The 25,639-nt window shown below is 38.3% G+C and overlaps 1 protein-coding gene across 4 annotated transcripts in view; it reads right to left on the minus strand.

The window, feature by feature from the left end:
- Positions 1 to 192: 192 nt before the first annotated feature.
- The window catches only part of Cds (CDP-diacylglycerol synthase), a 109,084-nt gene continuing 83,637 nt past the window's right edge, over positions 193 to 25,639 (minus strand). For all 4 annotated transcript variants that reach the window (XM_089089629.1, XM_089089631.1, XM_089089630.1 and 1 more), the window contains exon 11: positions 193 to 2,274. In XM_089089629.1, coding sequence (XP_088945755.1) covers positions 2,185 to 2,274 — 90 coding nt within the window. In that variant the 3' untranslated portion in view covers positions 193 to 2,184. The remainder of the gene's footprint in view (positions 2,275 to 25,639) is intronic.

Raw genomic sequence — 25,639 nt, forward strand, 5'->3', positions numbered from 1 at the left:
GAATATATTGGTTTTACGGTAAATGCGAACGATTTCCTTTCAAACTGAACTTTGTACTTATAGGCAGCTTATTGAAAGAGCTGGCAGCCCATCAAGATGGGCACGGAACATTTTTCTGATTGCAACCCAGTGCCAGGTAAGGGCACTGAAGAAGTTTGACGACGGCCCCAGGACTTTGGCAGCCATTCTCAAGTTAAAGGTAATAACTTTACTGTCGTATGTTTTATTTATGATTTCTTTTTACCACTTTTTCGTTGGATTTATGATCATTTTTCTTCTTCTTTCCACACACGAAATATAAATATCAATCCTTTATTCGAAAAAAATGCGTATCTAATTTTGAATATCCTATCCCCCCCCCCCTTGTTATTATCAATCCTACTAGTAATCTATGAGTAAAAACTAATAATCCTCTTTCAGGACACCTTCAAGCAGTTTTGTAGGCATGTGCTCACGCCCGAAACGCCCCTATAAATCCTGCATTACATTTTCATACTTCTGAGATAGCAGCCAAAAACCGTTTGCTAAGCGATTCTGACAGGAAAGACAACCATGGTTCAATAACACTCTGATCCTCCTACTCTACATTATCCTGTTGATTATTCTTTTGAGAAAAGTTTAGCAAACGATTTTCGGCATTTATCTCAGAAGCTATTCCGAGGATGTACTTGATTATACACATCACAAACTGCAATGATTTCGAGCTTGCTTCCAGAGAAGAAGAGGGCATAGCAATTTCATTAGAGTAAATGGGAGACGCATTGCATCAGAAAAGTATAGTTTCTATTTAAAATGAGGATTTTTTCAGTTTTATTGGGGCTGCCAATACCTAGCACCAAGTCACAAACCTTCCCCCTCGTTGAATGTGGTATCAGAATTTGTATTTTATGTCAGTCAGTAGGTTCTGTAATTATGTAAGAAAATTACTTCTCCTTTTGTTACTAGTGTCCACTCTCGAGCCTTTCACTTTTATTTCCCCTCAAATTTGTTTCTTGTTTGTTTAATGGACGAAAGGATAGTTCTAAAGATGAACTAGAGGATTATCTAACATAAGTGGCCTCTTAAAGAAGTAGCCGTTGTGTACGACATACGAAGTTTTCACTGTTGGATCTGCCTTCTGTTCAGATTTTCTTTATTTTCGTAAGTATCCACTATTTTCCCAATTTTCTTGTGACCCTGCAATTATACAATTTTCGCAATTGTTCCTACAATGGCTCGTGTAAAACTCCTATTGTCCGCAAAGAAAAAAAAAGAAAAATATGGGGGGGGGGATCAGTATTATTTCGGAAGGTAATCAAGAACGGTAGAAATAACCATTCTTTTCTCTAAGGATACTATATAATTGACGTAAGTGAAAACTCACTGTAGCACTCATAAAACGATAAGAAACAATGAAGTGAAAAACAGTAGAATGCTTTAAAAACCTTCAACAAAATAGCAACCACATTTAAAAATTCTATTTGAACAGTTGGAACCAAAAGGTGTATATTTTAAAATGGTATTGGAAACAGTTTGTCTTCACATGTTTCTTAGGGATTTTAGAGAAAATAATTTTTTCGGGGATTGGATTTAGCAATATATGTAATTGGGACAGAAAGGAAACCAAATGGAACTACCTGAATGGCTAAATTAATTCCAGAAATGTGACATCCAAAATAAAACGTTTGGGAAATAATTTATGAAAATCTACAAAAAAACATCGTGTTTGCTCGTCATCGAGGAAATATGCCGAAAAGAAATTCTTCGCTTTTTAACTGGAAATCGAGAAGGAAACAGGCCTTATGTTTTCTCAAATTAATTAATGATGTTAACTGGAGCTGAATTTATAGACAAATTTATTAACACTTAAAAGGCATGAACGGCCAATATTAAAACTTCCTCTTAGCCTTTTCCAGGAAACAAAGTTCCTCTTGGCCCTTGAAGTAAATTATCCGACAACTGAAACTTTTATAGTAAATCTAATCCAACTTAAATTATTTGTGGAAGCAATACTTTGACCAAAGACGAGAAAGATGATAAAATCATTTTAATCCTGCTTCTGGTAAGAAGGCTTCCAAGAAAGAAAATACCAGTGATCATTTGTCTTTGGCATTAAAATTACGAATTGCAGCTGATGGTCAACTGATTGCACATTAAAAAAACAACAACAATTTAAACGAGTATTTCTTCAGATCCAATACAACTTCACAAATACTCTCCATAGCCTTCTCTTTCTAATGATTCCTGTAAAGCTTTGTAGATCACTAACTGATGTTCAGTAGGTATTTTCAAAAGCTAGAAAGAAGAATATGTATAGTATATATAAAATGGTTTAAACCATCTGCATACAGACATGAATTTTTGAATACCGTCTATGAAAACCACGAAATGAAAACAAATCACTAAAGGTCTCATCGTTTTCGCAAGATGTCCCTTCGGTATCTGGGTTTTACGTTATAAAATATCCCAAAACAGCACAAAGCCGAAGAAAGGTAATCCGTACCAAGCAGTTGCAAATACGCAGTCAGCCGGTACGACAATGTCTTAGGAAGTTATAGAGCTATTGTTTTGTATATTATTCTTTTGTACTCCTGTTCTTCTCGAATGCTATCCTAAACAAAATACGAAAAAAACTGAACCATTCATATATATGTGCATGCATATGAATAATATACGAGGGAGATCTGAAAGGATTTAGACCAAACAAAGACATAAGACATTTTTTCCTCTCCCCCCCCCCCCCAAAAAAAAACAACAACAAACAAACAAACAAAAAACAACAAAAAACAAACAAACAAACAAAAACCAAAAAAAAAAACAGAAAGGGTGCCGAGCACTTATTTCCAACATGTTCTTTATGAACATACATTGGCATCTACCATATTTTTGTCACTGAACCTGCGTCATCTATTTTAAGTAGAGAAGCAAAGCTTACAGACTAGTTTCTTCCTAGTCAAATACTATAACCTTAAGACATTAGAAAAGCACAGGATTAAAGCCAGAGGAATGAAGAAAACTAATTGAATATTTTGACTGAATAACTAATAGCCGTGGAATAAAGATACGATTCAACTTAAGATAAAAGACAACCCTGACAAATACCCTGACGAGCATAGGATGGGTATAAAAGGTTGGAGCTGTAAGTAGAGGTGACCCTATTGATCGTGACCCTCACCCCTGCTGCCATCTACAATTTAGTTTAATGCTGACGGGACATAATTTATTCAAGGAATCGATCGAGTCTAATGTGGGTGTGTCAAGGTCAATCGATCTGTTGTTGTTTGGCCACGTGCGAATGACATGAGGGGTGATTTACATAATCGATGGTTGAATTATTGATTCACGATCGTGGGGAATTATGAAACAATATGATCATAGAGTCCCTAGGGGGAAAGATTACTTAATCGCTCAATGACCTCTTTTTCCAAGATCGATTTATTTGTTGTTTCTATGTGTAATAACTCGGGGGGCGAAGGTTGCACCTGCGCATTGAATTCTAACGGGAACAATGTTATTGATCTAGGACTCGAGGGGGAAGTGAATTTCCGTGGATTTACATAATCGCTAGGGGAAATTATTGATTCACGAAGGGGGGAATTAAGAAACAAACATGGCTTCATTGTTGTTTGGTTAGCTTAACCTGAGAAATTGATTTACATAATCGGCGGGGAAATTATTGATTCACGAAGGGGGGAATTAAGAAACAAACATGGCTTAATTATTTATGTGCTAGCCTATACTGTTAACTTGATTTACATACTCGATAGGGGAAATTATTGATTAACGAAGGGGTGGATTAAGAAACAAAAATGGCTTCATTGGTGTTTGGTTATCTTAACCTGATAAATTGATTTACATAATCGCTAGTGGAAAGTATTGATTCACGAAGGGGAGAATTAAGAAACATTAAGGCTTCTTTAATCTTTAGGCCTGAGGGATTTATTTATTATTGTTGTTTTTGGACAAGTGCATGCTAGGGGTGACTGTCAAGGTGTCCTGGAATAGGAAACAGTTAGATCACATGTTTCCTTCTCAGCCAATCAGAGAGTCGGATACATCCTCCTTCTCAGCCAATCAGAGGCCTGCTTACATATGATTTCCCCGTTACATAACAATTCACCCTTGAGATTTCGTATATAACGGGCATGCAATGTGATTAAATTATCAGAAAGTTCCAGAACACAATGGATAGAACATATGTAATTATTGATGGACTTGAAGCCTTGGCTGCCACAATTAGCAATGTAAGTTCTGTTTTCATTTTTATTTTCAAAATAAAATTGTTTTCCGTGGTCACCCTCTACCATATTCGGGTAAAACCCCCCCCCTATACAAACGTCCCTATATGATGTTTATACTCGATAAAAAGTGTAAAATACGCTCTTTTTTCGTTATGTAAACCCCATCCTTCCTTCCCCCTCTGTTTACGACCTTAATTCTGTTTTCGATAAATTCCGTATCTTATCTAAAAGCAACTGTCAACTTTCTGTCATTCCCTTAATATACAGTCTGCTATGGCTTGACTTACAGATTTCTCGCAACGATTTAATTATCTGATAATTACTGACACCCCTTTAAAGTACATCCGGCTTTGATAAATATACAAGAATTTGGATAGCGGCTTAACCAAAGGTTTCTCTTTAAGAAAAAGATACCTTGCTCTATTATGCGTAAATTTAATAGCTTTTTTACCATATCTTTCGGTGTGGGGGGAGGGGATATTTTTCCATGTCTTTTCTCAGGGATATTTTAGGGGGGGGTTATTTTCCGTGGGCTGTTTTTTTTTTCTTGGGGTGTGATAAATATACAATCTTGGCCGGCCTTTGAACGGCTCAGTGAGTCTTCTTTCAAAGATTCAAAAAAGGATGCAATTAGTATATTTCACGAAATTTTTTACGCTGTGCTTTCTTAGTGATAAATGCTTTGTCTAAACAAAATTACATGGATGATGATACTAACTTTCTTTCTGTAAAAAAGGGGCAAATTATTTCAATACTAACTTTTCCCCTTCTTTTTAAGGCCAATTTTGAAGAATGCCAATCCCCTCCACTCAAGAAAGCAAGAGTGGACGAGACAAGACCATCCATTATTAAGTACGTTGGCTCGACCCCAAAACAAGTGCAACCATCTGTGCAGACAACACTGCAATCAGGACAAAAACTAAAGTGTAAATGGACAACTGCTTTCTATGGACTACCTGCCCCGACTACACAAAGCCCACCACCGATGGTGCAACAAGTTTCGCCTGGACCTTCGGGCATTCAAATACTGCAGCCGGGATATGCAAATATAAGCGTTTTTTTCCTACCTTTCGTAGAGAAATATCTATCAATTTCATCCAACTTTTATATGCCTTGTCCGCATACAACATTTTCGAACACTGCGTAAAAGTATATCTCACTGGCAATATTGAAAGATTTTTTCTCTCCAAAGGAAATATAATGTTCTCCCTTTTGAATCACGTCAAGTGCATGCATTCGCCCTTTTGCTAAATTAGATTAGTGAAGCCAAAAAAAGGCACTATATTCTGGTCATAGTAAGGTTTGATAATTTCTATTGCGATATAAACGAATGGTTCGCCTTGCCTCTACAAATATTAAAAAAAAAACTATATATCTGAATGAGTTGTGTATCATGACAGGAGATGGCTATCCTTTTCAAATCATGTTTTTTTTTTCCCAGAGCAGATAAAAGAGTATTAATATGAAATTTTATTTGGAGGAATTGTTTGAACAAAATCAAAACCTACTATGTCATGTTTTCACACTTTTGCTAAATTAGATTAGTGAAGCCAAAAAAAGTCACTATATTCTGGTAATATTAAGGTTTGGTAATTTCTATTGCGATATAAACGAATGCTTCACCTTGCCTCTACAAATATAAAAAAAAAAACTTTATATCTGAATGAGTTGTGTATCATGAGAGGAGATGGCTATCCTTTTCAAATCATGTTTTTTTCCCCAGAGCAGATAAAAAGTATTAATATGAAATTTTATTTGGAGGAATTGTTTGAACAAAATCAAAACCTACTATGTCATGTTTTAGATTGTAAATATCTTATACTAATATAAGATATGTCACGGGTCCGAGGAGCGCTGTGGGGCCGGGAAGCGCTGCGGGCCTGGGAAGTGCCACAGGGAAGTGCCACAGATTAGGAGTGCTTACTAGGGATGTGCTCCGGGTTCGGGAAGTGTCCCAGGATGTACCCCGGGCTAGGGAAAGTGCCCCAGAGGGATACCCCGGGCCATGGAAGTGTCACAGGATGCGCCACGGGCCAGGGAAATTGCCACAGAGATGCGCCACGGGATGCGCCACGGGCCAGAGAAAGCGCCACAGAGATGCGCCACGGGCCAGGGAAAGCGCCAAAGGGATGCGCCACGGGTCAGGAAAGCGTCACAGGATGCGCCACGGGCCCCGCGAAGCACCACGGATGGGCCGGGAAGGGCGGGGGGGCAAGGTTAGGGGGGGGGGCGCGGGGGGCCGTGCCGAAAAAAAAATTTTTTTTTAACACTTTGAAAATAAACGAACAAATTGTCGCCTTCCTTGTAATATCTTATATTATATTCAGTTGAATTAAACAAATGTTATTAAGCAATAATAATCCAAATTTTAAAAGCAGTAGGGATGATTTGAACACTTTGAAAATAAGTTATTTTTTCATTTGTAGGTTGTCCTGGTTCCATACTCCCCATCTCCCCCCTGCTCGTCAGTTGGAGAAGGAGAAGAAGATGCACATGTGGAGCTCCCCAACAATTCACTATGGGATGATTTACACCAAATTCCTTTTAATATTGATGAGTTTTTTGCTGATTTTTTAAAAGTAGATAATAGCACAGTTGAACAGGGGGACTTACCTTTGCCAAGTCCAAAAACATTTAAAATTTTATACTATTTTACCCGGGGATTAACTGGTAACCCTCCAACCTCCGATACCCTAACGACTCCACTTCGAACACCTGAAGTGGAACATTCACCAGATTTTGTTCAACAGCTTGGGGGAGGGGGTACTATCCACGAGGGGTTGGGGCGTACAACTCTCCCAGACTTTCAGCTTTCCAACAGAATTTTAAATAATATAGTTGTTTTCACTGCAGCGTTTGGTGACCCTTTTAATTCGCATTTGTGTGGTAATTTTGTCTTTGACCCTGTAGAAATTGTACACAACTATGTAGATAAAATTCGTGCACTTCTGGAGAATCAAATTCAGTTGTGGGGAGGTAGGGATTAAATTAAGGTTTCCATTGTTCTAAAATTTTTTTATTTGAATGAGGGGAAAAGTGAAGTTTACTATCATTTTATACATTCCGAGAAGCATTTGGTTTATTCAAATTTATAAAAGTTTGGGGGAGTTTTCACGGTTTGGGTCGAACAAATTATAACGCATCTCGAGAACTTTAATGAAAACTGTATTGGCTCTCTCGTTATGTTTGTTAAAAATTTATGCGTAAATATTTGTAAAATTAAGAAAGATTTTATTTTAAGAGGGGGGCTGGTGGGGGGTATGAAAGGGAGACAGTTTTAAAATATAATCCAGATCTAGAGGGTTGTAAAGGTGTCCAGCGGATTTGTTTTGAAACAGATCAAAAGTGTTTCAGATATGCTTTCCTCATCTCAGCATTCGAGCCTCTAGCTCAGGACGCTACCAAGAAGAATTTAGACAATTGGGCTGTACATGGGAAGGAGGGCTCCGTTTTCCCAGTTGTAGATTTTTCTTGTTTAGAAGGAAAATACCCAGTAACGCTAAGATCTATTGACATGTTTGAAAGGGCTAATACACATTGGAATATTGGCGTTACTTTGGTACAATATGAAACTTAATTTGAAGATGGAAATCGCTCTAAAAAGAAGGGGGTGGTATTCACAGTAAGGAGCCCCTCAGTTGATTTGGTTAAACACTGGGTTTGGTTGCTATACACACCACCTATTCAACCGAACACAATCAGTCATTTTAATCCTATCACTGACATTAGTAGAGTTCTGGGGGGGGGGGGTAAGAAACAGAGTGCCCGTTTCTATTGTCAGACATGTCTCTCTAGATTCTGGACTCAATTAAAGTTACAAAATCATATGAAGCATTATATTCAGCATGGCTATCAGACAGTGGAAACGGTTTCAGGGGATAAGACCATTCTACGTTTTAAAAATTTTCAAAATACCCTTCTCCAGTGCAACAAAATATCTTTAGATTGTGAAGCTAAGCTGGTGGAGGTGAATGACCACAAATACCCAAACCGAGTCAAAGAACATCTGGCCATTTCAGTGTTCTACGCCCACGCACAAAGAGACAATTCTAACAACATGTAGGTGTTAGAAATAGTTGACCCATTGGATGAGGGGGACGAGTGCTGGGACACGGCAGTGACTAAACTAATTGGCACGGCTATTGGTGCTCTTTCTCTTTTTAGAACTACCCATTATCCAATGGTTTTGTCTGTAGAGGATCGTCTCGCTATTAAAAATCAAAAAAATTTGGTGGTTTTGTACGGGGGATTTTACAGCGGCGGGGGAAACGGTGGCAAACGGGAACCGTGGGGGGCGGGCGACCCTTAGAGAACAGAACCATTGAGGGCCGTACCGAGCCTCGGGGGCTAGTAATTTGAGGGGAGTTGCGCATCGATCGTGTAATTTAAATGTTAGCCAGCAGTTTTTTATCCCTGTTTTTATTAATAATTCCAATTATGATTTGAAATTTATTTTACAGGTACTGGCACGTATGCATAGGGGGGGAGGGGGAGTAGATTGTCCATGGGTAAATAGTTCATTTACCTACAACATAATTCCCAAATCAGCCGAGAAGTTATTGCTTCTCGAACTGAATTGGCAGGCAGTGGATAATGGGCATACGTGTTGGAATAAAATCAGGTTTTTAGATTCATTTAGTTTTTTCCCCAAGGCATTGAGTCAATTTATTCAAGTGCAAAAAAGCGACAATTTTGATAGCTTTCCCTTGCTTAAACAGCACTTTCCAGACAGTGAAATGTATGACCTGTTGACCTGCAAAGGTATATATGCATACGATTATTACTGTTCTGGCGCACGCTTAAGTGAGGAGAAACTACCTCCAATTGAGGTTTTTTACAATTCACTGACCAACAGTGAATGCACAGCCGAGGAGTATGAGTTTGCCAAGAAGGTGTGGTCCAAGGGGGATTGTAAAAATGGGTGGGATTATTGTAGACTGTACTTGGCCAGTAACGTTCTAACTCTGTTGGATATAGTCTGTAAGAACACAGACCAGATCTATTCAGAGTTCGGTTTAGATATAGACTATTATTTTTCCAGACCGCAGTTAGTGATGGATTTAATTTAAAAAATTAGAGGGAAGACAAAAGGCCTAATCACCGACGAAGACGAACACCGATTTGTAGAGCGTTTAATGAGGGGTGGGTATGATTTTCATGGGGACCGCATCTTATCAACCGATCCGAGTGGACAAAGCACCGGTGCAAAGTAAAATGCAGTGTTCTTGGACATGAACTCATTGTACCCCTCGGCAATGTCACACTACTCTTTGCCGTGTGGGAACTATCAATGGCTTGAGAATCCTTGTGAGTTCCCCGACATTACCACCGTCGAGGACAATGGGCCACAAGGATGGTTCTTTGAAGTTGATGGTCACATTCCGCTGGCGCTTCACGAATCAGTCAAAGATTTTGTCTTTCCTTGAATCAATCGGCCCGTGAGCAGGGACTCTCTGAGCCCCTACACTAGTTCAGTGGCTAATGATATGGGGATGCATTGGACCCCCTCTACACATAAACTGATTGCTGATTTGGACCCTAAGTATAATATTGTTGTTCACCTTATGATTTTGCTTTGGTTGGTGATAAATGGCTTCAATATCACTAAAATACATAGGGTCCTACATTTCAATCAGCGACCCTAATTGAAAAAATTTGTCGAAACCTTTGGCGATAAACTCTCTAGGGCAAATTCAAAGGTGGAGAAGGAAATGTATAAGCTCATTCTAAATTCAGCGTTTGGCAAAATGTGTGAGAGCTTACGGACCAGGTCTCGCTGCGATGTCGTGACTGACCCTCGAGAGTGTGCACAAATTATTGCCAACCCCAATTTGACATTGTTCACGAGCATAGAGGCCGGCATGGTTCTTCTACACAGGTGAAAGCGAAATGTAGTACTGAACAAGAATATCGCAGGCGGCAGTTCAGTACTAGAAATTTCAAAAAAGCTCATGTTGTCGTTCTTTTACAATGTGTGCAAGGTGCAATGGCCACGGGAGGGGGAGGTTCAAGTTTACTATGGTGATACAGACTCTCTGCTGTTAAAGGTAAATGGGACTGAATTGGATTTATTGGGTGATTTGCAAAAGGGGGAACACATCAGCTCGCGGATGGATTTCATCAACTGGAATCCATCTCTCTACCCCGAGCTGGTGAAACGTCAAGCCCCCAACCAACTATTAATGTTAACATCAGAGACGGGGAGTGATTTGATATCCAGGGGGGTGTTCCCGGGTCCCAAAGTCTATTGCGTTGAAACTCATAGTGGGGAAGAAAAGAAGGCGTGTAAAGGGGTGCCTACACATTTTGTAAAGAGCAATGTCAACATGAGTGTGTACAGAGACTGTGTAGAAAGTAGCCCAGTGCCGAGAGCACAAGTGCTTGCAATTCGCTCTCTACAGTATAGAAATTATACTGTGAGAGTGGAAAAGAATGCAATGTCATGTATATCCGACAAGGTATATGTGCTCGAGAGTGGTGTGACTGTCCTACCCCACGGTCACTCCCGTATTTCAGACCGAGTTGAATGCATTGACTATCGCAATCAACTTGGTCTGGATAAATTAACCTAACCCAACCACTAACCACCCCTCAACCTAACCTCTACATAAATTAACCTAACTCAACTGTTCATCTAACCCAAGCACTAACCCTCACCACCACCACCACTAAAACAACCTCAACTAACCCGCAGTAGCAGTGATGACAACTATTCTTTTTCGCCCCGCGGCTCCCGGGGGGAGGGGGGGGGCCCGTTCCGCGGCCGCCCAGGGGGTGGGTGGGGGCCCCCGCCACGGCGGGCCGCCCTTCGGCCCCGCGGTCCCGGGGGGGGGGGGAACCCACACACCTTTAAATTAATAAACAAGGTAAAATGTGCTATTAGTTCCCGGAGTGAGTGTCTGTTTTTTCTCTGTTTTATAAAAAGTTTTGTTGTATAGAAAAGTGTTTAATTTGACAAAAAAAAAAGTGATGTATATAAAAGTGTTGATGTTGATTATGGACAAAAAGTGTTTTTTTTTTATTTTAAAACAATTGTTTTTGAATAAAAAAAGTTCTTATTTATAAATTGTTATAATTTCCCTGTGTTAATGTTGACCAAATATAGTTTTAATTTTTGCAACCGTATAGATTTTGACAACTGTTATATTTTAAAGAGTGATATTATTATTTTTTTCTTTGTGCTTGTTGACTGCACAATTATTTGTTTTCATGCAGTGTCTAAATAAATACTGTCGTGAAATATTGTTTTTTTTGGTTATTTAATAGATAGATATCCGGGGAAAATTATTGCTACTTATTCATTGAGCACATACGATTGACAGTTAGTTACAGTCAGACTGTTGTACCCAAGATCAACAGGTATCAATTTAAAACACCCTTCAGATCGTTTCTGTGTGGACCGTCAATGTCGGGGAAAACAACACGTTTAGCTGAAATAATTCAAAATTGCAATAAAATGTTTTTGGCAAAGCCGAAAAAAATCTACTATTGATATAGTATTTGGCAGGAGTCCTATGATAAAATAAAAGCTAGTGCCACAACCATACCAATACAATTCATACGAGGACTTGATGTTTTCAATAGTATTGAATCGAACTCGTGGTTGATTATTGATGATTTGGCTTAATCCATTGAACAGTTCTCATAGGAAATGCTACAACTGTTCACCGTTCGCTCCCATCATGAACACATTTCCATTAACCGAGTTCTACACAATCTGTTTCACCAGAGCAAATGTATGCGAACCCATACATTGAATTGCACTGTCCATATTATCTATCGAGTCGTGCGTGATTCTAGCTCACTTATTACTCTCAATAATCAGATATATCCCCGCGCCCCGAAAGGTATGTTGTCAGCGTACACCCGGGCGACTAGCAAGCCCTACGGTTACATTTTGTTGGATCTTAATCAGAGCACGCCCGAGGATCTACGTGTAGTCACCGACATTTTCAACAATGAAATTACAGTATATCTTCCGGTGAACAGTAGAAAAGACTAACAGTCGCCATTATGACACTGAAGAAACGACATACACTACGGCATCTGTGGCCCATTTTAAGCATTTCAACACCGTTTCTTAGGAATGCTATACTCGCAAAGGGGTTTTAAAATGATTTCATGAACCTAATACTTGAACTTTGTTTAAATTTCAACGCAAGCAATTTTTTACTATAAATGCTGCTCGGAATAATAAAACAAAAAATCGTACCACGTTCCTCATATGGGTATTTCAAAACAAGGGGAAAAAATTTAAAATAAAACGGTTCCTTCAAGCGGGCGGTAGCTTTTTCACACTTTTACTACCGATAATTGCAGGACTTGTAAACAGTTTTCTCTAGTGAGAGAATGGCAAAACCCTATAAATTGACACCATTTGAACTTGTCCTCTCGCCCATCGAACATTTTGAAGACAGTCTAAGCAAATACATTAACGATGAGAATTTTGCAGATGACAAAAAACTGCTTTTACTTCAAGATGCATTGCGACGTTTGGACAAATATAAACCTGATCTTGAGAGACCTGTCACCGTCGTCACCACAGATTCCCCTCAACATGAAAAATCTCCTCAAGATTCTGCAGCAGTATCAAAGAGGAAGGAACTGAATTCGAGTGTATTGAAATTTGGACACCTATTGCCATTGCCCTATCGAGAACAGAGTAAAAGAGTATTATCTTATCTCATGTTGGAAACTGGCGATGAGCATCAAGTTCAAGTCAAGTGCACAGGTAAACGAATTATAATTCAGGGAAAAAGTTATAATCTAGTTGATTTAATTTGTGATATGGTGACGAATCTTAAAGGACTATTATAATTTGACGATAATATATACACCTTTCTGTGTTCAATAGACTGTCCCAAAAGTTTTATTTGCAATTAGCAAATTCTAAAGAAACTAAGAGAATATAGTCCTCCAACATCATTTAAAAAAGAAGAAGATTCAATATTTGAAGATACTATGAGCATCAGCAATGATTTTACAAAACCTGTGGCTTCTATTCAAAAGCGAAGACGAATTGATTCGCCCGCCAGTGTTCAAAAAGGGAGTGGACATTACACTATGTGTCTACGCTCAAAATGGATGAAGTTTTGAAAGGTGTCTATGAGAATATTGGCGAAACGATAAGTTTAAGTTCCCCCAAAAATCTTTCCAAAGCTGTCTCCGGCACCACCACCACCATATTGAAAAAAGGAAAAGATAATCTAGAAAATGAGTAGAGTTACACAAAATATCTGAATCAAAGGCTTCGCAGTAAACAATATCGACAAACTAAAGCCTTTTCCCCTCTGCATATAATGCAAACGGATCCTTTAACTTTGGACGCACTACAACAACGTCACAATGTCACCTACACATATGTTCTACTGGCACTCAGCATCTTTAGTCGCTATGCCCAGGCCAGTCCACTACGGTCACAGAGAGGTGTTGAAGCTGCTCGGGCCATTGAAAGTATTCTAGAACAGGATTCATATAGAAAAATTCAATCGGATCGTGGCAGTGAATTTGTTACTCCCCCTGTGCAAAAGCTTCTTTTGAAATATAATACAACACTTTATCGTAGTCAATGTTTGATAAAGGCTACATGGGCTGAACTATTAATAAGACCGATTCGTATATTAATTTCAAGATAGTGCACTTTGAAAAATACACTGTCTTGTATTCATGATTTAGATAAAATCATGTTGATTTATAATCAACGACCTCATCGATCTCTGTCCAACTCAAGCCCTCGGGATGTTCACTACAATGAAAATACATTTGATGCTTCTCTGAAGCAATACTCCAAGGGTGAAAAAGAGAAAAAAAGAATAAATTCAATGTCGGTTATACTGTTCGAAGTAATAGAACCACCAATATTTTTGAAAAGGGTACTTATTTATGGAGCACTGAATTTTTTAAAGTGTCTAAAATCCTGGACACCAAGCCAATAGCTTATCGACTGCGAGAAAGAAAAGATGATGAGATTCTTGGCGGTTTTTATTAATATGAACTGAAAACAGTTAGAAACACTAGTTAAATTTATAAAATTTAAAAGATATTAAAGAGTAGTACACGACATGGTAAGAAAAAGTTGCTTGATCGCTTGCTATGATACAACTCAGATTTTGATTCTTGGGTCAGTGCTGAAGATATTAACAATGCCCAATGATTTCTATGTGACTTTCATGTCCAATGTTTCTGATCCTCTCTACAATGATCTGAATAGAACAAGTGATTTTTGGACGAAACTCTCCCCCACCGTCAAATTCGACGACGGAAAGTATGAAGTGGCTCTTGTCGACTGTATTCTCAAAAATACCTATGACATCCTGAGAAAGGATCGTAAATATGAAATAAAAATTAGACCCTATGATTAGCCGCCACCACCAGGTGATCAAGAACAAATTCAAAAAATGAATTGGTTGGATTATCCATATATTGAATTACCCAACGAGGAACTCACCTGCATGACTGATTTATGTCATTCTATTAATAAAAGAATTTCCGCTCGTAAAAAAGGTGCTTTTCATTTCAACTATTCAAAGGAGGAGGGTAAGATCTACATTAGTTCACCTATTTCCAGTGAAAAGGTTATTCTCAATGATAATCTAAAGGATGTTCTTGGCTTTAAGCTCAATATAATCAATGGTAAAAGTGCCGGAAACACTAATTTCATTTTTGCTGACTACCCGCCTGCCTTCTCCACAGACACCTGTATATTTCTCTATGCCTCATTTTTGGAAACATCTCGGGTTGGTAACTCAAATGTTCCCCTCCTACGAGTTCTTGAACGAAAAACCAATCAAGAACATATTCATCACTACAATATGAAGCATCTTCAGTATATCCCTGTAAACACTTCCTATTTGGAACTCTGTCAGTTAACACTAAGAACCGAATTGGGTGATCCCATAGCAATTTCAAAAGGTTTGGCTGTGATTACATGTCATTTTCGACCCATCGTTCAACAGCAAGATGCCTAATAAAAAAGTGGTATTCACTTGTCCTGATATTGACTTCTATGTTAATACTCTTGGCCCGAGACAACAGGTCAATGGAATGGAATACTACAAAGGTCGCTCGTCAATGTCTGGCTAAGGTCTTGGCAATTGGTTTGCTAAGGTGCTTCGCTCTGCGCTACCTCTGACTAGAAAATATATTGTACCGGATGTAACAGATTTTGCCTCCTCTACAATATACGATTGGGGGTCTGGCAAGGATTTTAAGAAAAGTACTACGGAAAATCTTAGGTCCAGTGCGCGAACCCTTGGCAAGAAATTAAAACGGAATGATAAAGGTTTAAAAAGGTCAAGAAACAACGTATCACTCATCAGTCTCCGCTCAGGACGGAAACGTAAGACATCTCTTTTGTCAAAGACAAGAAGGAAAAAGCCGACACGTAGTGTAACCAGAAGTCCCAGGAAGAATAGAATTGTCAGATCGAAACTAGATTTCTTCTCCTAAAATGTCCTACCTACCACATAAGGATTCCCAACCTTCAATCACTGCCTCATTGAATCTATTCAATGCTGAAAATGTTGATGTGAGTGTCAAGCATGGATACTATGAACAATTTTATCCACAACAACCCCTCTCCGATAATATCCACTTTCAAATTTATTCCAATGAAGACTACTCTATGGACATGTCTTCAACATTTATAGATTTACAAACGAAAGTCCGGAAATCCGATAATTCAATGCCGATTCGGGACGAGGGAATATCTTATGAAAATTGTATATTACATCATTTATTTCGTCAAATCAGCGTCTACATCAATGGTACGCTGGTGAGCACAAGCAACAATCTCTCAAATTATACAAGCTATATACAATTCATGCTGATGACACCAAAGTCATACAAAGATTTGAGATGTGCCTCCAATGGATATGAATACATTACCTATACTGATAGTACGGATGAACTTGAAAATGCTAAAACTACTGAATTACATCTAGTCGGGAAAATATATAATGAAATATTTAATATACCCCAATGGATTCCGCCCAATGTTAAAGTGGATATAAAACTAACACTTGCATCATTCAATTTTAAAGTAAGAAAAGAGCTTGCTGTCAATTCAGATACGAATCTCTCCCTCACCTCAGCAACACTACAGGTACGCAAACAGCAGGTCATGAGTTCTGTTGCATTGGCCGTGGACAAACTGAGAGCCAATGGTAACAATATTAAACTACTTGGTCCTAATACAATCACCAATCAGCGTCATATTGCAATGGGCTCACGCACCTTCACCGATTTATCATTTATCATGGGCGAAATTCTGTCGAAATTGACTAGGGACTTTGTAAAAAGCTCCAGTGCAATTGGATCATGGACTGAATGTCCGCATAAATTCGAGATGTTTGGACTTTCATCTCTTGTGTGTAAAGTAAACAGTATCCCACTCTACAATCTATCTTTTGATAAATCCTATAGAACATTGTATGAGTTGACCATGCAAACCCTAGATCATGACTCTCAACTATTTGAAAATGGTATAACCGAAGATATGTTTGCTAAAACACATGGTATCATTGTACTGGATTTGTCCGGTACACAGGATATGAGTATAGTACGTACAGGGAGTGTGCGTTTAGAGTGTACATTTGCCGACCCATTGGCTGAGAGTATTGCCCTAATCTCACTAAATCAATATGAAACCTATTGTGAAATCACTCCCGAAGGCAGTGTTCTACTAGACTTGGCGCCATGAACACCAGTCAAATAATCAATGTATTTAATATGGACCCCTACATGTCCCAGTACAAATCCTATTGTCTGCCCTCGGACTTTCTTTGGAAAAATTCAACGTGTCAACAATACCTTGACTATTGTTAATAGCAGTCCGTCGACTGTGCTGACGGGTCATTGGCTGTGCATCTTTCAAACAATGAAGACGATTGAATTTTTTTATCCTCTTGTTCTAACCTAGACATTCTACACGCCTCAAATCAGCAACTATATTGAGAGCAGTGGGACAACTATTATTCAAAATCGAAAGAGGGTGCAGGATCTAACGACTAAAAGCTGTGGCTTCCATGCACTACTATATTTTGTGTTCTGTTGTCGCGGCTATACTTACAAGCAGTTTCTCCACATTTATGTTGACAATCCTCGTTTGAATGACTTTCTAGTTGAAATTATCCTCTCAGACCTATATAGTATTGATTTCAGTGCCCTAAGAGTAAAGTGCTTAAAAAATGTTTGTGAATTTGTTTATTAATAAAATGCATATATATATATATATATACAACAATGTCTTTAAATCGTCACTTTAGATTTCTACATCTTCGATGTATAGGCAACTGTCGTGAACCACTAATGCCGATAAATCATTTGGATTCACTGTATATTGATCTTGATTGACTGCAAAGTCAGTGTTACATTTTCTACAGTACAATTTAACTTCACTCTTGTCATATCTCTTTGTATAGTCAATGATACTATTTGCATTCATATTATGAAATTCACGAGTTTCAATCTGTCTATTTGAAGCAATTTCACAAACAGTTTTTTCATGTGTTGAATCACATTCAATCACAGCCAAATAAAAATCTCTTGGTTTATAGTCATTATTGGTGGTGTCGTCACAGCTATGACGTAGAAACCAAATTGTCTTGTTACCCTAACAGTTGAATCGTAGGCCAGATTCCTCTTCCCAGAATAATTTAAATCCACGACGATACCAATCTCGGAGAAATTAACTGAAATCACGTTTGGGGTTCTTTCAAATCATAGCGGGGTAAGTATTCTCCCACTGATCACATTTATCATAGTGACAATTGGAGCACAGATGGCCTCTAGGATGAGAGTCACACACCTCCTCAAGACATGAATTACATCCTTTAATTTGTACTGCATAGCCTCTATGTAATTTACAAGGATTACATAATTTACACTTTTCACTATAGTCATCAATAATTGTACAATTCTCACATTGATTCCAACTGCCAAGAGTGTACATGCACAATGGACATATATAGAACATTTTTCGGTTTCCGATGTCAACTCACTCACAGCTAAAACGAAACTGATCCTCTTCGTTCGATAAATTCAATGAGAGGGAAATGGTGGGAGAGAGGAGTAGCTCTGTGACGTTACCTCTATAGAATGATGGGGGGAGCCATCTACATTGAATCCATTGGCAATGTTTTCAAAAGTATGTTCACAATATGATTCTGCTTTGTTCCAATTAATATATCAATAAATTGACTATAAGCATTTGAATCACATTTTAAAAGCTTCATACAATAGTCCAATTGGGGAGACTCACTCCTCATTATATTTTCAAGTGTTCCCCGTCAAGAGACTATCCTGCGTTTAAGAGATAACTCGATAAAATCATCATCCAAAATCAAATGTTTTTCCATAAACACTAGATTTGATCTAAGTCTCTCTTTCTCAAATTTATTCATTTTTCAGTCCTTTCACTCCAACTACTGATTCTAAACTGACCCTGATTCGTTAGCACTAACCAAAAAGTAAAGAGAAAATTTTCGATTTCAAAACAATTTTATTGAATAATTAAAACAAAAACATCAATAATAAATATCATGTACGCTCAGAGAGACTGTTTATTTTCTTCTATATGTTTCACCAATGCACTTAAAGCACATTGAAGTCTATTCGCATTTGCTATATCAAATTTATCGGCGAAACATAATTGATCCTCCATTTTAAATTTGCTCAAGGATATCACATATCTTGCATATACTGCATCCCATTCCAGACAAAGCCGTGATCCTTTCGTGATTTCCACCGCAATGTTTGGTGCTCTTGTACTATTATCATCAACTCCACTATCAACTTCTAATAGGGTAAACATTCCACTCATCGTCATCGTCAACACACACAAATATATATCCAAAATGAGTAAAGTCAAACTGTTCTTCTTCTTCTCACCCCTTTGAATTCTATTCACAGACTAATAACACTATAAAAAAAATCCCTTCCTTATATTCCCTCCGCCAATAATTTATAACCAACTCGCTGATTGGCTGAGATGGGGGATGTAACCGACTCGCTGATTGGCTGAGAAGGAAACACGTGATCTAACTGTTTCCCGTTATCGGATCTATAAAATTCCCAATCGATTACGCAATCAAATTCTTGGACATTCACTTCCCCCTCGACTCCTAGATCAATAACATTGTTCCCGTTAGAATACAATGTGCAGGTGTAACCTTCGCCCCCCCAGTTATTACACATAGAAACAACAAATAAATCGATCTTGGAAAAAGAGGTCATTGAGCGATTACGTAATCTTTCTCCCATAGGGACTCTATGACCATATTGTTTCATAATTCCCCACGCTCGTGAATCAATAATTCCACCATCGATTATGTAAATCATCCCTCATGTCAGTCGCACATGGCCAAACAACACCAGATCGATTGAACTTGACACACCCACATTAGACTCGATCGATAATCCTTGAATAAATTATGTCCCGTCAGCATTAAACTAAATTGTAGATGGCAGCAGGGGTGAGGGTCACGATCAATAGGGTCACCTCTACTGCTGTATCGGTGCTTTGAGATGGCTTGGTGTCTTCGCTCTCTCCTAAACTCCTTTCTACGTCCCTATCTCCAGAAGGAAAACCCTGCTTGAGCGGTTTAATGGTGGTGTCAGGGTGACCTTTCACGAGTTGCCTAACCAGACCCGTGACTGCAAACAGCGCTATATTTTGACCTTGAGGAATGGCACCCTTCGAGGAAATTATAGCCAAGTAAACGAGATACCATTGCACTGGATTTTTATTAACGGATAATTATTCTTTTTTTTATTTATTTTTTTGTAAGCTTTTTTTGGGCTGAATAGCCTCTTCTTAGCCATGATAAATCTATTGTGGGCTGCCTCCCCATTGTAGTATAATATTTGTAGGCATGAATATATAACGAGAGGGAGGTAATAGGCTTGAGCCTGCTTTTGCAAGACGTCAACTCTTGTTAATAGAAGAGCATCGCCAAGTGTAGAAAACATGTAGTGTAGTATGATTACAAAAAATTAATGACAAAATATAAAAATAAGAAACAAAGAAAAGGGGGACAATTTTCACTTAGTTGAAAAAAAGCAAATAGACAAAACTAGATATTCCGCCAAGGAGCTCCTCCAAGCCTTCCTCGTTGCTATAAAAAAAAAAAAAAAAAAAAAAAAAAAAAAAAAAAAAACAACAGAGAACAACAACAATGACAAAAATACAAACTCTTTGAAGTGAACGCTAATAAAGCAGAAGAAACACCGAAATGAAAAAAAATAAAAAATAAAATAAAAAACAGCTAAAAGATTATTTAAAAATTAAACTGGGCAAGAGTTCTGTCCCTGCGATACGCAGCCTGTCTATTAACCTCATTTTTATTAAAATGGTCAAAGGATCTTGGTTTAAAACAAGAAAGAACATTACTTGATTCTCTTTGTATCAAATTATCGTAAATAAGGTTTATAAGAATATCCCTAGTATCTCTATTTAAGAGATACTTCAAGTATCTTCATTTGTTCGTGACCACTTTAAGTTTTGAATATTCCTTTATTTGATCTAACTTTTTGTTTGTTTGCTGTGTCGGTTTTTCTTCTGCTTCGTTAGCGTTCACCTCAGAAGTATACTATTTTCCTTTTTTTTACACTAAGGAGGGCCTGGCGGCTGTCCTTTCCGATATATCTATTTTTGCCTTTTCGCTGCGTTTTTCCAACTGGCGGAAAAACCGTGGTCTTATTAATTATTTTTAATTTTCATATTTTTTTTTGTCAAACGTCTTGTGTAGCCAGTGTTGTCTTAGAACGTATTTACACTTGTAGCGACCAACATGGACTCAGGGTTTCTCAAAGTCTCTTTCAACTATAGGTTCCAGGGATTTCTTCCAGTCCGGTTTTAAGTAGACTTGAGTGCTTTGAATAAACTTGAGAAGAAACATAAGTCCCTTGCCTGCACTGATCAGACTCATTGCTATTAATGAGGTCATGTTATAAATAATACAAAAATTGAGAGCTTTAAAAATTCCTCCCCCAGGGATAGAAAACATGAAATTAGATGATATAAAATTCACTTATTCATGTAGGTAGGATGGGGTACATAGGCAGGGAATAAGGTTCATGATTAATAAGGAGGCTTTTAAAGGTGGGATGCTATTAATAGAATTCTAGTTGCTTATTTTATGACCAAAAATGCAAGGTATCAGTCATAGTAGTATATGCCCATGTAGAAGCGACTGACAGAGACAGTAGTGAATCTGACGAATTTTAAATACAGTTACAGGATACTAGATACAAGTATAGTATTTTTATTAGGAGTTTTGATGCCCAGATCAGCAGAGACAAGGATATATCCAAGACTAGGTGAATTTGGAAAAGAAAATTGTAAAGGTTTAGATTACGGCAATTCTGTAGACGTAACAATCTAGACTTAAGGATAAGGATTTAAGGCAGGCCTTCCTAAATAATGGGTCGCGACCCCAAATGGGGTTGCATACCCAAAACAATGGGCTGCAACAGATTTTAAAGTCAAATATTTAAATATTAGAGTCAAATATTTATAACATACTACAGGAAATATATATTGTAAAGTTCATGAATTTTTAAAGACTGAAGGTCTAGAATGGAAAAAATTGCTGTGGAATATGCAAAGATGGTGCAAGAACGATGACAGGCAAAAACATTACATTTTTCAAGTTACTCATTATGACCATATAGCTTTTACTCACTGTCTTATTCACCGAGAAGCCCTTGCAGCAAAAAAAAAAACACCAAAAAAAAACTAGCACCTTAATTGAACAATGTGCTTCAGAATGCTGTTAACATTATAAATTTTATTAAGAGCCATGGCCTTAACAGTCACTTATTTTCAAATCTTTGAAAGGATATGGATTCCGTCTATACAACTTTATTATTAGATCCAAAAGTGACATGGTTGTCAAGAGGTCAAAGATTAAGAAGATTGTCAAAGGCAGCGCAATAGCGCTGCCTAAGTAAAGAACGATGTTGGCACAATGTATTATTTATTATTTTTTTGGTTGGTCTTAGACCAGGGCATTTTGTATCGAAGGAGTTGTCATAGAAACTTCGAAAATGGCTCATTTGTTTGGAAATTGCAAGGGATTGTGCCCTTTTTTATAGTCGAAAGTGATTGGAAGGCAACTAACACCCCTTCCACTGCCACCATTTCCCCAAACACATCCAATAAAAATTTTTAGATAGCCATTTTGTTCAACGTAGTTGAAAGATCTAGAAATTATGTCTTTGAGGAGGGCACTCCCCCCACAGTCTTCAGGGCAAGGGTTGTAATGTATGCCCTGGAGACATATAATGTTTTTATAGAAGGCATTGAAACTTCAAAAAGAGCTCATTCAATTGGAAATTCAAAGGGCTAGTTTTTTAATAGTCAAAAGTGATTGGAGGGCAACTAACCCCCCTCTTACGCCCACCATTTCCCAAAACACATCCGGTCAAAATTTTGAGATAGCCATTTTGTTCGACGCAGTTGAAAGCCCTAGAAAATATTTCTTTGAGGATGACAAACCCCCCACAGCCCTCAGGGTGAGGGTTGTAAGTTATGCCCTGGGGGCACATAAGTTTTTTTTTTATAGAAAGCAATGTTTTAAAAACTTCAAAAAGGACTCATTTGATTGGAAATTGAAAGGGCTAATGCCCATTCAATTTCCAATCATACCCCACAGGGCATTTCCAATCATACCTCTCAGGGCAAGGGTTGTAAATTCTGTCCTTGGGGCATATAAGGTTTTTATATCACTAACCCCGCACTAACAAACAGAAATCATAGGCAGCGCAATCGCACTACCATATCTAAGTAAAGAACGATGTTGGCACAATGTATTATTTATTTACTTTTTTTCCTTAGACCAGGGCACTTCGTATCGAAAGAGTTGTCGTAGAACTTCGAACAGAGCTCATTTGATTGGAAATTAGAGAGGCTTCTGCCCTTTTTAATAGTCGAAAGTGATTGGAAGGCAACTAACGCCCCTTCTACACCTACCATTTCCCCAAACACATCCAATCAAAATTTTGAGATAGCCATTTTGTTCAGCATAGTAGATTTCCAGATAGAAATTATGTTTTTGAGGAGGAAACTCCCCCACAGCCCTCAGGGCAAGGGTTGTAAGTTTTGCCCTGGGGGCATATAAGGTTTTTTATAGAAAGTGTTGTCGTAAAAACTTCAAAAAGGCTCATTCGATTGGAAATTCAAAGGGCTACTGCCCTTTTTAATAGTTGAAAGTGATTGGAGGGCAACTAACCCCCCTATCACGCCTACCTTTTACCAGAACACATCCAATCAATATTTTGAAATAGCCATTTTGTTTAACGTAGTTGAAAGTTCTGGAAATTAGGTCTTTGAGGATGACACCCCCCCAAGAGTCCTTAGGGAAGGGTTGTAAGTTATGCTCTGGGGGAAAATCAGTTTTTTTTTTTATAGAAAGCGTTGTCGTGGAAACTTCAAAAAGGGCTCATTTGATTGAAAATTGAAATAGCTAGAGCCCTTTTTAAGTCAAAAGGGATTGGAAGGCAACTAACACCCCTTCCACGCCCACCATTTACCCACACACATCCAATCAAGATTTTGAGATAACCATTTTCGTCAAAGCAGTTGAAAGGTACGAAATTTATGTACTTGGAAATGACACTCCCCTCAGAGCATTTACGAGACAGGTTGTAATTTGCGCATCGTTGGTATGTAAGGTTCTTATTAACACAGTCGTTGTTTCCATTTTTGAAAGGGCCTATTTAATTGGAAATTCAGTCGAAAGTGATTCGAGGGCAACTAACCCTCCTCTCACGACCACCTTTTACCCAAACACATCCAATGAAAATTTTGAGATAGCCATATGGTTCAAAGAAGTTGAAAGGTCCGGTAACTATATCTTTGAGGATGACACTCCCCCACAGCCCTCAGGGTAAGGGTTGTAAGTTATGCCCTGGGGGCACATAAGGTTTTTATTGAAAGCTTTGCCGTAAAAACTCGAAAAAGGGCTCATTCGATTTGAAATTCAAAGCCCTAGTGCCCTTTTTAATAGTCAAAAGTGATTTGAGGGCAACTAACCCCCCTCTCACGACCACCTTTTCCCCAAACACATCCAATCAAAATTTTGAGATAGCCTTTTGTTCTATGTAGTTAAAAAGTCCGGAAATCATGTTTTTGAGGATGACACTCCCCACACAGCCCACAGGGCAAGGGGTGTAAGTTATGCCCTGGGGGCATATAAGGTTTTTTTTTATAGAAAGCGTTGTCGTAGAAACTTCAAAAAGGAGATATTTCGATTGAAAATTGAAACGGCTAGTGCCCTTTTTAATAGTCAAAAGTAATTGGAGGGCAAGTAACCCCCTCTCACGCCCACCATTTCCCCAACACACATCCAATCAAAATTTTTAGATAACTATTTTATTCAATGTGGTTGAAAGGTCTGGAAATTATGTCTTTGAAGATCACAACCCCCCCCCTCCAGCCCTCAGGGCAAGGGTTGTAACTTGTGCCCTGGGGGCACATAAGGTTTTTATTGAAAGCGTTGTCGTAAAAACTTCAAAAGGGCTCATACGATTGGACATTGAAAGGGCTAGTGTCTTTTTTCATAGTTGAAAGTGACTGGAGAGCAACTAACACCACTCTCAACCCTACCACTTCCCCAAACACATCCAATCAAAATTTTGAGATAGCCATTTTGTTTAACGTAGTTGAAAGTTCTGGAAATTAGGTGTTTGAGGATGACAACCCCCTTACAGCACTCAGGGCAAGGGTTGTAATTTATGCCCTGGGTGCATATAAGGTGGTTATAGAAAGCGTTGTCGCAGAAACTCAAAAGGGCTCATTCAATTGGAAATTGAAAGGCCTAGTGCCCTTTCTAATAGTCGAAAGTGATTGAAATGCTTGACTTTTTTATAGTAAAGATCGATGTGGGTACAATGTATTTTTTTTTGTTTTTTAGACTAGGGCACTTCGTATCGAAGGAGTTGTCGTAGGAACTTCGAAAAGGGCTCATTCGATTGAAATAGAAAGGGCTAATGCCCATTCAATTTCCAATCATACCCCACAGGGCATTTCCAATCATACCTCTCAGGGCAAGGGTTGTAAATTCTGTCCTTGGGGCATATAAGGTTTTTATATCACAAACCCCCCACTAACAAACAGAAATCATAGGCAGCGCAATCGCACTATCTAAGTAAAGAACGATGTTGGCACAATGTATTATTTTTTTCCATAGACCAGGGCACTTCGTATCGAAGGAGTTGTCGTAGAACTTAGAAAAGAAACCATTTGATTCGAGGTTAAAGTGGCTTGTAACCTTTTTAATTTCTAACAAGGATTGAGGAGAGGCTAACACCCCTTAGACACCCATAGGTTCCCCAAAACGGGTCCAATCAAAATTTTGAAATTACTATTTTGTTCAACGTCGTTACTTTTCTGCTGCAACTCATGTTTTTGAGCACGA

The sequence above is a fragment of the Artemia sp. Qi Xiang Cuo genome, chromosome 5 (assembly GCF_049724085.1).
Source record: "Artemia sp. Qi Xiang Cuo chromosome 5, ASM4972408v1, whole genome shotgun sequence".
Lineage (NCBI taxonomy): Eukaryota > Metazoa > Arthropoda > Branchiopoda > Anostraca > Artemiidae > Artemia > Artemia sp. Qi Xiang Cuo.